This window comes from Coregonus clupeaformis, chromosome 21 (assembly GCF_020615455.1).
Source record: "Coregonus clupeaformis isolate EN_2021a chromosome 21, ASM2061545v1, whole genome shotgun sequence".
NCBI lineage: Eukaryota > Metazoa > Chordata > Actinopteri > Salmoniformes > Salmonidae > Coregonus > Coregonus clupeaformis.
In genome coordinates, this window is record NC_059212.1 from 43406766 (window position 1) to 43421486 (window position 14721).

At 44.0% G+C, this 14721-nt stretch overlaps 1 protein-coding gene across 1 annotated transcript in view; it reads right to left on the bottom strand.

The window, feature by feature from the left end:
* Positions 1 to 2301: 2301 nt before the first annotated feature.
* Positions 2302 to 14721, bottom strand: part of LOC121563733 (zinc finger FYVE domain-containing protein 9-like) — a 64266-nt gene continuing 51846 nt past the window's right edge. Inside the window, exons 14-19 of the mRNA XM_045206047.1 lie at positions 6459 to 6609; positions 5968 to 6042; positions 4114 to 4276; positions 3437 to 3542; positions 3019 to 3201; positions 2302 to 2715 (exon numbers count right to left, since the gene is read on the bottom strand). Of these exons, the coding sequence (XP_045061982.1) occupies positions 2554 to 2715; positions 3019 to 3201; positions 3437 to 3542; positions 4114 to 4276; positions 5968 to 6042; positions 6459 to 6609 (840 nt within the window). The 3' untranslated portion in view covers positions 2302 to 2553. The remainder of the gene's footprint in view (positions 2716 to 3018; positions 3202 to 3436; positions 3543 to 4113; positions 4277 to 5967; positions 6043 to 6458; positions 6610 to 14721) is intronic.

Sequence of the window (14721 nt, forward strand, 5' to 3'; positions counted from 1 at the left end):
TAATACATATAGTATACAAACTTATACCTTAATGATGTTTGTCAATGTATCGAAACTCTTCTGCAGAAATTCATGTGTGATTGTCTTTGAGTTTACAGATGAGACTGTCTATCGTAGCACTGGTCGGTCATATTGTTTTATACCAACAAAAACCCTTGACAAAACCACAACGGTCATTTCTCAAGTACTTCATAATATATTGTATTTATCTTTGTTTTATCCACAACTCTTCAGATTTAGCATCATTATTTTTTACAAATGTCAGCATGTCTACAGGGGTTTGTTCTGCCAACTTGCCAAATTTAGCAACAAAATAATATTGACAGATCAAAAATAAAAAATCTTTCAGTTTCTCATCCTCAGGGACAGAACTACATTATTCTTACATATCTGTTTAGGTCCATATTCACACAGCAGAGGGCAGTCCTGGGCTGGGGCTGCGTCCCAAATCTACGGAACCCTATCCCCTATATAGTGCACTACTTTTAACCAGAGCCCTATGGGGTCAAAAGTCGTGCCCTAAATAGGGGATAGGATGCAGACACAGATATCCTGTGTTGGATCTCTGACAGGAGCTATTGAGTCATTTCCAATTGTGCTGCCTAAAAAAAATATACAAACAAAAAAAACAAAAGCAAACGAAAACTGTAGTCCATCCATGTCAGGAAATAAAGCATCTGGTGATTATTGGATAAAGCTAAAGGGGAGGAGAGTCCTTCCTTTTCCTGCATCCTTCCGTCAATCATTCCTTCAATCCTTCCTTCCTCTGAAGAGTTGGGACTGCAGGCACTGAGCACCGGGGTGCAAATGAAAAAAAAAATAAAAGAAAAAAGGAGGATGCTTCTTCACTCTCTTCCCCCACCTCTCTTTTTTGCTCTCTCTCTCTCTCTCCATTCATCGCTGAGTTTTTTTATCTTCCTGGTTCACCGGACCGCGTGAAGTCCCTGTCAGCGGAGATAGAAGTGCTGTCTCATCAGGCAGAGCTCTGGACACCTCTCCCTGGGGTCCTCGGAGCGCCCATGCTACAACAAGGCCTTCGGAGACCACATTTCCCAGAGTGCAGTGCTTCTGCTTTGTCCTCTAGCTACCACAGTGGAACTGGAATGCTACTCAGACTTCCCGGATCATGTGATCTGGTCCAAGGGCAGAGTAGAGATGGTGCATAGGTGGAGTGGAGGGATGCTTGCTAGCTGGTAGCTAACCAGCAGAGCTAGCTGTCTGTCTGGTGAAGGGTTAGCAACATTAGCTAGCTGGTAGCTAACGAGCAGAGCTAGCTGTCTGTCTGGTGAAGGGTTAGCAACATTAGCTAGCTGGTAGCTAACCAGCAGAGCTAGCTGTCTGTCTGGTGAAGGGTTAGCAACATTAGCTAGCTGGTAGCTAACGAGCAGAGCTAGCTGTTTGTCTGGTGAAGGGTTAGCAACATTAGCTAGCTGGTAGCTAACGAGCAGAGCTAGCTGTCTGTCTGGTAAAGGGTTAGCAACATTAGCTAGCTGGTAGCTAACCAGCAGAGCTAGCTGTCTGTCTGGTGAAGGGATAGCAACATTAGCTAGCTGGTAGCTAACCAGCAGAGCTAGCTGTCTGTCTGGTGAAGGGTTAGCAACATTAGCTAGCTGGTAGCTAACGAGCAGAGCTAGCTGTCTGTCTGGTGAAGGGAATAGCAACATTAGCTAGCTGGTAGCTAACCAGCAGAGCTAGCTGTCTGTCTGGTGAAGGGAATAGCAACATTAGCTAGCTGGTAGCTAACCAGCAGAGCTAGCTGTCTGTCTGGTGAAGGGAATAGCAACATTAGCTAGCTGGTAGCTAACCAGCAGAGCTAGCTGTCTGTCTGGTGAAGGGTTAGCAACATTAGCTAGCTGGTAGTTAACCAGCAGAGCTAGCTGTCTGTCTGGTGAAGGGAATAGCAACATTAGCTAGCTGGTAGCTAACCAGCAGAGCTAGCTGTCTGTCTGGTGAAGGGTTAGCAACATTAGCTAGCTGGTAGCTAACCAGCAGAGCTAGCTGTCTGTCTGGTGAAGGGAATAGCAACATTAGCTAGCTGGTAGCTAACCAGCAGAGCTAGCTGTCTGTCTGGTGAAGGGAATAGCGACATTAGCTAGCTGGTAGCTAACCAGCAGAGCTAGCTGTCTGTCTGGTGAAGGGTTAGCAACATTAGCTAGCTGGTAGCTAACCAGCAGAGCTAGCTGTCTGTCTGGTGAAGGGAATAGCAACATTAGCTAGCTGGTAGCTAACCAGCAGAGCTAGCTGTCTGTCTGGTGAAGGGATAGCAACATTAGCTAGCTGGTAGCTAACCAGCAGAGCTAGCTGTCTGTCTGGTGAAGGGATAGCAACATTAGCTAGCTGGTAGCTAACCAGCAGAGCTAGCTGTCTGTCTGGTGAAGGGAATAGCAACATTAGCTAGCTGAAGGGATGGAAGAGCAGGAGGCGGGAGCGAGAGGCAGAATGGAGGGGAAAAAGAGAGGAGGTGGCCGAGAGAGAGGGAGAGGGAGGGAGAACCAGGAGACGTGGGGCAGGTCCGTTGCTAGGCGGTCCGTTGCCAGGCGGTGCGTCCGTCTCCTAGGAGATCATCTCCAGGATGTAGAAAACCAGCTCCATGACGACGGGGCCCTCGCTGAGTTGACATGCCCCGCTGTGGATGACAGGGATCAGGGTACTGTCCAGATCGCTCAGGTACTGTGGGAGGAGAGGCTGGCCGTTACTGCCTGCCAGGTAACCCACCTGGGAACAAGACAGAGACAGGTGGTTATTATCCATCTGTTTGGGTATCCTAGGCACAGTGGTTACTGTAGAACAAACCTACACTGCTCTGTCACCTAGTCCGGGACCAGGTCATCACAGACAGCTTGTTGCTTCACAGGTTGTTGTTTCTTACCCTGGTTTAGAAGAAAATTTACCGATGCTCTGGCTGTCCTGATTGGCTGAAATCGTGTCAATTGTGTTTAACCCTTGCTCTGCTGTCACAAGGGAGAGAGGAACTCTGGATTGTACCTTTGATGAAAATGTATTAAAAAGCCCATGTACCTGGTCTGAGTCGAGGGTGACCCGTAGGCTCAGCTTGGCCATGCCATCCTCCTTCAACAGTTTGAGGTGCGGGCACAGCGCCACACAGAACGCCCTCGCCACGTTCTCCGTCAGGCGGCTGTGGTCAGCAGGGTCGCTCAGACCGTTGGGCTGGGTCTGGTCGTCACTCTGGAGGAAGAAGACCTGGAGACATGGGAAACAGAATGGTTAGAACCGGCTCTGAACTGGTGCATGCAAATCTAAAATGTATCTAAGTGCATTTATCTCCATGCAAATAGGGAATCAAATAATTAAAATGAGGTGTTTTCCCCCAGCAATATTTCTAACTCCAATCCATTCCTTTTAAATCCATGAAGGGGAGGGAGTGAGTGAGTGCACACCTCCGGGGAGAAGGGTGAGGTGACAACACGTCACATACCTCTGTCCAGCGGATGACCTTCCCATTGGCCTTGAACTCTGACCCGTGGAAGACCTTCACACTGGTGATGGACTCCATAGACTTCCCATCGATAGGACTGATCACTCTGTGGAGGGAGGTTTAGTTAAAACACTTACTGTCGGGCATAGATGGACGCAAGAGGGAAAAGCTATTTTTTAAAGTCCAAATCGATCCCTAACCTCTAGCCACTCCTGTAGATTGAGAGAGGATTGGATCATTGGAAGAAATATGGCAACATTACCTTTCCACCCACCCAAATCAGAAGGCAAGGTGAAGCTATTACAAAAAATGCTTATGTCTAGCCAATCCCCTCAGATCTACAGGAGTTCAGGGGCTAGGAGTTGATTTGGAATTCAGGAAACACTCACCCCCTGTTGAAGTTGTGATTGTCAACCTATTCTTTGTATGTTCTTCCTTCCCTCACTGCCCTTATTGAAGTTGTGTTCATCATCTAGCCACTGAATATGAACATGTTCCTCCCTCTTTCACTCCCTCCCCCTCCCTCCCCCTCTCCCTCCCTCCCTCCCTCCCCTCCTCCTCCCTCACTCTCTCCCCCTCCTCACTCTCTCCCCCTTCCCCTCCTCCCTCCCTCCCCTTACCCCTTCCTTCCTCCCTCCCCCTCCTCCCTCCCTCCCCCTTTCCCCCTTCCCCCTCACCCCTTATTGAAGTTGAGGTCATCATCTATCCACTGTATGTGAACGTGTTCCTGGCCGTCCTCCTGGTCTACCAGACCACAGGTGACACTAAAGTCCTTCATGTCCCTCAGGGCTTGCCGTAGAGCGTCCATAGTTTCTCCTGTGATTTGCACCATCACACCATCTACAGGGGAACAACAGATATATATATATATATATAACACCATCACACCGTCTACAGGGGAACAACAGGCACAGTGGCTTGCGAAAGTATTCACCCCCTTTGGCATCTTTTCGATTTTGTTGCCGTACAACCTGGAATTAAAATGGATTTTTTAGGGGGTTGTATCATTTGATTTACACAACATCCCTATCACTTTGAAGATGCAAAATATTTTTTATTGTGAAACAAACAAGAAATAAGACAAAAAAACAGAAAACTTGAGCGTGCATAACTATTCACCCCCAAGTCTCTTGGGGTATGTCTCTATAAGCTTGGCACATCTAGCCACTAGGATTTTTGCCCATTCTTCAAGGCAAAACTGCTCCAGCTCTTTCAAGTTGGATGGGTTCCGCTGGTGTACAGCAATCTTTAAGTCATACCACAAATTCTCAATTGGATTGAGGTCTGGGCTTTGACTAGGCCATTCCAAGACATTTAAATGTTTCCCCTTAAATGGTGTTCTCGGGGTGATGAGAGGTGTTGGTTTGCGCCAGACATAGCGTTTTCCTTGATGGCCAAAAAGCTCAATTTTAGTCTCATCTGACCAGAGTACCTTCTTCCATATGTTTGGGGAGTCTCCCACATGGCTTTTGGCGAACACCAAACGTTTTTTGCTTATTTTTTTCTTTAAGCAATGGCTTTTTTCTGGCCACTCTTCCGTAAAGCCCAGCTCTGTGGAGTGTACAGCTTAAAGTGGTCTATGGACAGATACTCCAATCTCCGCTGTGGAGCTTTGCAGCTCCTTCAGGGTTATCTTTGGTCTCTTTGTTGCCTCTCTGATTAATGCCCTCCTTGCCTGGTCCGTGAGTTTTGGTGGGCGGCCCTCTCTTGGCAGGTTTGTTGTGGTGCCATATTCTTACAATTTTTTAATAATGGATTTAGAAAATGGTGCTCCGTGGGATGTTCAAAGTTTCTGATATTTTTTTATAACCCAACCCTGATCTGTACTTCTCCACAACTTTGTCCCTGACCTGTTTGGAGAGCTCCTTGGTCTTCATGGTGCTGCTTGCTTGGTGGTGCCCCTTGCTTAGTGGCGTTGCAGACTCTGGGGCCTTTCAGAACAGGTGTATATATACTGAGATCATGTGACACAGATTGCACACAGGTGGACTTTATTTAACTAATTATGTGACTTCTGAAGGTAATTGGTTGCACCAGACTTATTTAGGGGCTTCATAGCAAAGGGGGTGAATACATATGCACGCACCACTTTTCCGTTATTTACACTTAGAAATGTCCTTGTTTTCGAAAGAAAAGCAATTTTTTTGTCTGTGTACTACTCCCTTCACAAAACAGCGCAAACTGGCTCTAACCAGAATAGAAAGAGGAGTGGGACGCCCCGGTGCACAACTGAGCAAGAGGACCATTACATGAAATCCAAATAGAATCCATAAAGAAAACTCCATTGTCGTAATGCAACAAAATAGGAAAAACGCCAAGGGGGATGAATACTTTTGCAAGGCACTTATATGTCACACCATCTACAGGGGAACAACAGATATATAACAGGTACGCTCCATCAACATCAGGAATTATACGGTAAAAAATATGTGGGTAAACTAAACCCTGAGCACCGCAAAAAACACTAAATTTAGTGTAACAGGTGGGTACACACGATTCACAAATAAAAAAAGGTGGGTAAACTGGAGTACCTTCTACGATGCTGGTCTTGGCCAGGTGTCCTGCCTTTAGAGAACCGCTGAACACAAAGAAGCAGGCGCCGGTCACTGGAAGAAAGAACAATAAATATTGGTTTTAGTCACCATGACATTTCCATCTGAAGGGATTCAACACTAGCGCCATCTATGGTTAGTCCCACGTCACAGACTATGAACTCCCCATGGTGTGTGTGTGTGTGTGTGTGTGTGTGTGTGTGTGTGTGTGTCTACCTTTGCGTGGTTGGTGGTGAATGCTGATGGCCTGTGTCTGTGTGTGTGTGTGTGTGTGTGTGTGTGTGTGTGTGTGTGTGTGTGTGTGTGTGTGTGTGTGTCTAACTTTGCGTGGTTGGTGGTGAATGCTGATGGCCTGTGTCTGTGTGTGTGTGTGTGTGTGTGTGTGTGTGTGTGTGTGTGTGTGTGTGTGTGTGTGTGTGTGTGTGTGTGTGTGTGTGTGTGTGTGTGTGTGTGTGTGTGTGTGTGTCTACCTTTGCGTGGTTGGTGGTGAATGCTGATGGCCTGTGTCTGGTAGTTTCCGTCGTCGTTCTGAACACACACCAGGTGGGAGTCGGCCCGCTCGTTGAAACACGCCCCCATGGCCAAGACGTGCTCATTGGACTTGTTCATAGTCTTCATCAGCTGCAGGGGACAGAGAATATGGTTGTGTCATTAAAAGGTCCAATCTGTAACGTCAACAGACTAACCCTGCCACTCGTTCATAGCTGGGGTGGAAATAACATTTCATTAGTCTCCGTTGTAGCTGGGAGAAAATACAGATATTTCATATAAACAATAACATGCCCTGGAGTGTAGTGGGGGAACGGGGTTGTGACACAGTTATAGTATGTACACAGGTCTCTAAATCAGTTCAGTTCTGAAGACGAAATAGGTTTAATTTTAATAGAGGATAATCCAGTACAATATTGAAGAAATCCTGGTTATGTGATTGACATTTCTGAACTGTAATTCACAAGGCAGAAAACAAGTGAGAATCTGGAGCGTTTTAGACCGACTGTGTTAAGAGCGTCATATCCCTGGGTTCCCATCTGCCAGGGTGGCAGTAGCCAAGCAGAGAAACCATACATTTAGTAACAATGCTTACAGGGAATAATGAAGCCTTCTGTACCAAATTGCAGACATCTTGGTTAGCCTGGAATCATGACAGCTAATATCACTTTCGATGAAGGCAGGTCCAGACTGAATCAGTGAAGTTAAACAGAATGATATTCGGTGTGGATTTCCGGCTACATACGGTCTCGTTAGGGTTCATTTTAGCACACTTTGTTTAGGTTTAGTTTAGTCTTTGTCATTTAGACTAAAACATCATTAAGTCACATTTTTGTCATTTGAATAATTATTTAGTCTAGTTATTGTCAAAATGATCGAAAAGGGGGCCATTTTAGTCAACTAAATGCCCTTCCATTTTAGTCACATCACATTTGTATTGCCTCATTAACCTGTAGTAAACATACATCCTGACTTCCATGTGAACAAATATACAGAACCTTGTCCTACCAACATATTGTTCTGCATAACGTCGTATTCTCTTCCTAACAGCAGAAATTTGAATTCCTAATTCAGCCTACATAGATATTCAACATTGAGAGAGAGAGACAGAGAGAGAGAGAGAGAGAGAGACAGAGAGAGACAGAGAGAGACAGAGAGAGACAGAGAGAGACAGAGAGAGACAGAGAGAGACAGAGAGAGAGAGAGAGAGAGAGAGAGAGAGAGAGAGAGAAGCACAATCACCAGACGGTGCCACAAAGTATTGGCAAAGTAGTATGGGTTGCACCTACAGGAGATAATGACTGTTTCACCCAGTGACGTGGTGGAGTCACTAAACATCAAGATAATGACTGTTTCACCCAGTGATGAATACACGGATACGGTGACTGAGTTCATCAGGAAGTGTATAGGAGATGTTGTACCCACTGTGACAACTAAAACCTATCCAAACCAGAAACCGTGGATAGATGGCAGCATTCGCAAAACTGAAAGCGCGAACCTCCGCATTTAACCATGGCAAGGTGACTGGGAATATGGCCGAATACAAAACAGTGTAGTTAACAGGCAAAACGTCAGTACAGAGACAAAGTGGAGTCGCAATTCAACGGCTCAGACACGAGACGTACGTGGCAGGGTCTACAGACAAATCACGGACTACAAAGGGAAAACCAGCCATGTCTCAGACACCGACGTCTCGCTTCCAGACAAGCTAAACACCTTCTTCGCCCGCTTTGAGGATAACTCAGTGCCACCGACGCGGCCCGCTACCAAGGACTGTGGCCTCTCCTTCTCCGTGGCCGACGTGAGTAAGACATTTAAGCGTGTTAACCCTCGCAAGGCTGCCGGCCCAGACGGCATCCCTAGCCGTGTCCTCAGAGCATGCTGGCTGGAGTGTTTACAGACATATTCAATCTCTCCCTATTCCAGTCTGCTGTCCCCACTTCCTTCAAGATGTCCACCATTGTTCCTGTTCCCATGAAAGCAAAGGTAACTGAACTAAATGACTATTGCCCCGTAGCACTCACCTCTGTCATCATGAAGTGCTTTGAGAGGTTAGTTAAGGATCATATCACCTCTACCTTACCTGTCACCCTAGACCCACTTCAATTTGCTTACCACCCCCAATAGATCCACAGACGATGCAATCGCCATCACACTGCACACTGCCCTATCCCCTCTGGACAAGAGGAATACCTATGTAAGAATGCTGTTCATTGACTATAGCTCAGCATTCAACACCCTAGTACCCTCCAAGCTCATCATTAAGCTCGGGGTCCTGGGTCCGAACCCCGCCCTGTGCAACTGGGTCCTGGACTTCCTGACGGGCCGCCCCAGGTGGTGAAGGTTGGAAACAACACCTCCACTACGCTGATCCTCAACACTGGGGCCCCACAAGGGTGTGTGCTCAGCCCCCTCCTGAACTCCCTGTTTTTTTTTTTTTTTTTTTTGTCATTTAGCAGACGCTCTTATCCAGAGCGACTTACAGGAGCAATTAGGGTTAAGTGCCTTGCTCAAGGGCACATTGACAGATTTTTCACCTAGTCGGCTCGGGGATTAGAACCAGCGACCTTTCGGTTACTGGCACAACGCTCTTAACCACTAAGCTACCTGCTGTTCACCCGTGACTGCGTGGCCAAGCACGCCTCCAACTCAATCATCAAGTTTGAAGACGACAACAGTAGTAGGCCTGAATACCAACAATGATGAGACAGCCTACAGGGAGGAGGTGAGGGCTCTGGGAATGTGGTGCCAGGAAAATAACCTCTCACTCAATGTCAACAAAACAAAGGAGATGATCGTGGACTTCAGGAAACAGCAGAGGGTGCACCCTCCTATCCACATTGACGGGACCGCAGTGGAGAAGGTGGAAAGCTTCAAGTTCCTCGGTGTACACATCACTGACGATCTGAAATTGTCCACCCACACAGACAGGAGGCTGAAGAAATTTGGCATGGCACCTAAAACCCTCACAAACTTTAACAGATGCACAATTGAGAGCATCCTGTCGGGCTGTATCACCACCTGGTATGGCAACTGCACCGCCCGCAACCACAGGGCTCTCCAGAGGGTGGTGCGGTCTGCCCAACGCATCACCGGGGGCAAACTACCTGCCCTCCAGGAAACCTACAGCACCCGATGTCGCAGGAAGGCCAAAAAGATAATCAAGGATATCAACCACCCGAGCCACTGCCTGTTCACCTCGCTATCATCCAGAAGGATTTTTTTGTTGTTATTCTGTCTCTCACTGTTCAAATAAACCTACCATTAAAATTATAGACTGATCATTTCTTTGTCAGTGGGCAAACGTACAAAATCAGCAGGGGATCAAATACTTGTTTTCCCTCACTGTAGTGGTAAGAGGAGTTATTAACCAGTCAGATATAGTGTAGTGGTAAGAGGAGTTATTAACCAGTCAGATATAGTGTAGTGGTAAGAGGAGTTATTAACCAGTCAGATATAGTGTAGTGGTAAGAGGAGTTATTAACCAGTCAGATATAGTGTAGTGGTAAGAGGAGTTATTAACCAGTCAGATATAGTGTAGTGGTAAGAGGAGTTATTAACCCAGTCAGATATAGTGTAGTGGTAAGAGGAGTTATTAACCAGTCAGATATAGTGTAGTGGTAAGAGGAGTTATTAACCAGTCAGATATAGTGTAGTGGTAAGAGGAGTTATTAACCCAGTCAGATATAGTGTAGTGGTAAGAGGAGTTATTAACCCAGTCAGATATAGTGTAGTGGTGGGAGGAGTTATAAACCCAGTCAGATATAGTGTAGTGGTGAGAGGAGTTATTAACCAGTCAGATATAGTGTAGTGGTAAGAGGAGTTATTAACCAGTCAGATATAGTGTAGTGGTAAGAGGAGTTATTAACCAGTCAGATATAGTGTAGTGGTAAGAGGAGTTATTAACCAGTCAGATATAGTGTAGTGGTAAGAGGAGTTATTAACCCAGTCAGATATAGTGTAGTGGTAAGAGGAGTTATTAACCAGTCAGATATAGTGTGTAAGAGGAGTTATTAACAGAGTCAGATAAGTGTAGTGGTAAGAGGAGTTATTAACCCAGTCAGATATAGTGGTTAAGAGGGGTTATTTACCCAGTCAGATATAGTGTAGTGGTAAGAGGAGTTATTAACCAGTCAGATATAGTGTAGTGGTAAGAGGAGTTATTAACCCAGTCAGATATAGTGTAGTGGTAAGAGGAGTTATTAACCCAGTCAGATATAGTGTAGTGGTAAGAGGAGTTATTAACCCAGTCAGATATAGTGTAGTGGTAAGAGGAGTTATTAACCAGTCAGATATAGTGTAGGGTAGAGGAGTTATTAACCCAGTCAGATATAGTGTAGTGGTAAGAGGAGTTATTAACCAGTCAGATATGTGTAGTGGTAAGAGGAGTTATTAACCAGTCAGATATAGTGTAGTGGTAAGAGGAGTTATTAACCCAGTCAGATATAGTGTAGTGGTAAGAGGAGTTATTAACCCAGTCAGATATAGTAGTGGTAAGAGGAGTTATTAACCAGTCAGATATAGTGTAGTGGTAAGAGGAGTTATTAACCCAGTCAGATATAGTGTAGTGGTAAGAGGAGTTATTAACCCAGTCAGATATAGTGTAGTGGTAAGAGGAGTTATTAACCAGTCAGATATAGTGTAGTGGTAAGAGGAGTTATTAACCAGTCAGATATAGTGTAGTGGTAAGAGGAGTTATTAACCCAGTCAGATATAGTGTAGTGGTAAGAGGAGTTATTAACCAGTCAGATATAGTGGTAAGAGGAGTTATTAACCCAGTCAGATATAGTGGTAAGAGGAGTTATTAACCAGTCAGATATAGCGGTAAGAGGGGTTATTTACCCAGTCAGATATAGTGTAGTGGTAAGAGGAGTTATTAACCAGTCAGATATAGTGTAGTGGTAAGAGGAGTTATTAACCCAGTCAGATATAGTGTAGTGGTAAGAGGAGTTATTAACCAGTCCAGATATAGTGGTAAGAGGAGTTATTAACCCAGTCAGATATAGTGGTGGTAAGAGGAGTTATTAACCAGTCAGATATAGCGTGGTAGGAGGGGTTATTAACCAGTCAGATATAGTGTAGTGGTAAGAGGAGTTATTAACCCAGTCAGATATAGTGTAGTGGTGAGAGGAGTTATTAACCCAGTCAGATATAGTGTAGTGGTAAGAGGAGTTATTAACCAGTCAGATATAGTGTAGTGGTAAGAGGAGTTATTAACCCAGTCAGATATAGTGTAGTGGTAAGAGGAGTTATTAACCAGTCAGATATAGTGTAGTGGTAAGAGGGAGTTATTAACCAGTCAGATATGTAGTGGTAAGAGGAGTTATTAACCCAGTCAGATATAGTGTAGTGGTAAGAGGAGTTATTAACCAGTCAGATATAGTGTAGTGGTAAGAGGAGTTATTAACCAGTCAGATATAGTGTAGTGGTAAGAGGAGTTATTAACCAGTCAGATATAGTGTAGTGGTAAGAGGAGTTATTAACCAGTCAGATATAGTGTAGTGGTAAGAGGAGTTATTAACCCAGTCAGATATAGTGTAGTGGTAAGAGGAGTTATTAACCCAGTCAGATATAGTGTAGTGGTAAGAGGAGTTATTAACCAGTCAGATATAGTGTAGTGGTAAGAGGAGGTATTAACCCAGTCAGATATAGTGTAGTGGTAAGAGGAGTTATTAACCAGTCAGATATAGTGTAGTGGTAAGAGGAGTTATTAACCCAGTCAGATATAGTGTAGTGGTAAGAGGAGTTATTAACCCAGTCAGATATAGTGTAGTGGTGAGAGGAGTTATTAACCAGTCAGATATAGTTAGTGGTAAGAGGAGTTATTAACCAGTCAGATATAGTGTAGTGGTAAGAGGAGTTATTAACCAGTCAGATATAGTGTAGTGGTAAGAGGAGTTATTAACCAGTCAGATATAGTGTAGTGGTAAGAGGAGTTATTAACCCAGTCAGATATAGTGTAGTGGTGAGAGGAGTTATTAACCCAGTCAGATATAGTGTAGTGGTAAGAGGGGTTATTTACCCAGTCAGATATAGTGTAGTGGTAAGAGGAGTTATTAACCAGTCAGATATAGTGTAGTGGTAAGAGGAGTTATTAACCCAGTCAGATATAGTGTGTGGTAAGAGGAGTTATTAACCCAGTCAGATATAGTGTAGTGGTGAGAGGAGTTATTAACCCAGTCAGATATAGTGTAGTGGTAAGAGGAGTTATTAACCAGTCAGATATAGTGTAGTGGTAAGAGGAGTTATTAACCCAGTCAGATATAGTGTAGTGGTAAGAGGAGTTATTAACCAGTCAGATATAGTGTAGTGGTAAGAGGAGTTATTAACCCAGTCAGATATAGTGGTAAGAGGAGTTATTAACCCAGTCAGATATAGTGGTAAGAGGAGTTATTAACCCAGTCAGATATAGTGTAGTGGTAAGAGGAGTTATTAACCAGTCAGATATAGTGTAGTGGTAAGAGGAGTTATTAACCAGTCAGATATAGTGTAGTGGTAAGAGGAGTTATTAACCAGTCAGATATAGTGTAGTGGTAAGAGGAGTTATTAACCAGTCAGATATAGTGTAGTGGTAAGAGGAGTTATTAACCAGTCAGATATAGTATAGTGGTAAGAGGAGTTATTAACCCAGTCAGATATAGTGTAGTGGTAAGAGGAGTTATTAACCCAGTCAGATATAGTGTAGTGGTAAGAGGAGTTATTAACCCAGTCAGATATAGTGTAGTGGTAAGAGGAGTTATTAACCCAGTCAGATATAGTGTAGTGGTAGAGGAGTTATTAACCAGTCAGATATAGTGTAGTGGTAAGAGGAGTTATTAACCCAGTCAGATATAGTGTAGTGGTAAGAGGAGTTATTAACCAGTCAGATATAGTGTAGTGGTAAGAGGAGTTATTAACCAGTCAGATATAGTGTAGTGGTAAGAGGAGTTATTAACCCAGTCAGATATAGTGTAGTGGTAAGAGGAGTTATTAACCCAGTCAGATATAGTGTAGTGGTAAGAGGAGTTATTAACCAGTCAGATATAGTGTAGTGGTAAGAGGAGTTATTAACCAGTCAGATATAGTGTAGTGGTAAGAGGAGTTATTAACCAGTCAGATATAGTGTAGTGGTAAGAGGAGATATTAAACCAGTCAGATATAGTGTAGTGGTAAGAGGAGTTATTAACCAGTCAGATATAGTGTAGTGGTAAGAGGAGTTATTAACCCAGTCAGATATAGTGTAGTGGTAAGAGGAGTTATTAACCAGTCAGATATAGTGTAGTGGTAAGAGGAGTTATTAACCCAGTCAGATATAGTGTAGTGGTAAGAGGAGTTATTAACCCAGTCAGATATAGTGTAGTGGTAAGAGGAGTTATTAACCAGTCAGATATAGTGGTAAGAGGAGTTATTAACCAGTCAGATATAGTGTAGTGGTAAGAGGAGTTATTAACCAGTCAGATATTAGTGGTAAGAGGAGTTATTAACCAGTCAGATATAGTGTAGTGGTAAGAGGAGTTATTAACCCAGTCAGATATAGTGTAGTGGTAAGAGGAGTTATTAACCCAGTCAGATATAGTGTAGTGGTAAGAGGAGTTATTAACCCAGTCAGATATAGTGTAGTGGTAAGAGGGGTTATTAACCCAGTCAGATATAGTGTAGTGGTAAGAGGAGTTATTAACCCAGTCAGATATAGTGTAGTGGTAAGAGGAGTTATTAACCAGTCAGATATAGTGTAGTGGTAAGAGGAGTTATTAACCCAGTCAGATATAGTGTAGTGGTAAGAGGAGTTATTAACCCAGTCAGATATAGTGTAGTGGTAAGAGGAGTTATTAACCCAGTCAGATATAGTGTAGTGGTAAGAGGAGTTATTAACCCAGTCAGATATAGTGTAGTGGTAAGAGGAGTTATTAACCAGTCAGATATAGTGTAGTGGTAAGAGGAGTTATTAACCCAGTCAGATATAGTGTAGTGGTAAGAGGAGTTATTAACCCAGTCAGATATAGTGTAGTGGTAAGAGGAGTTATTAACCCAGTCAGATATAGTGTAGTGGTAAGAGGAGTTATTAACCCAGTCAGATATAGTGTAGTGGTAAGAGGAGTTATTAACCAGTCAGATATAGTGTAGTGGTAAGAGGAGTTATTAACCAGTCAGATATAGTGTAGTGGTAAGAGGAGTTATTAACGCAGTCAGATATAGTGTAGTGGTAAGAGGAGTTATTAACCAGTCAGATATAGTGTAGTGGTAAGAGGAGTTATTAACCAGTCA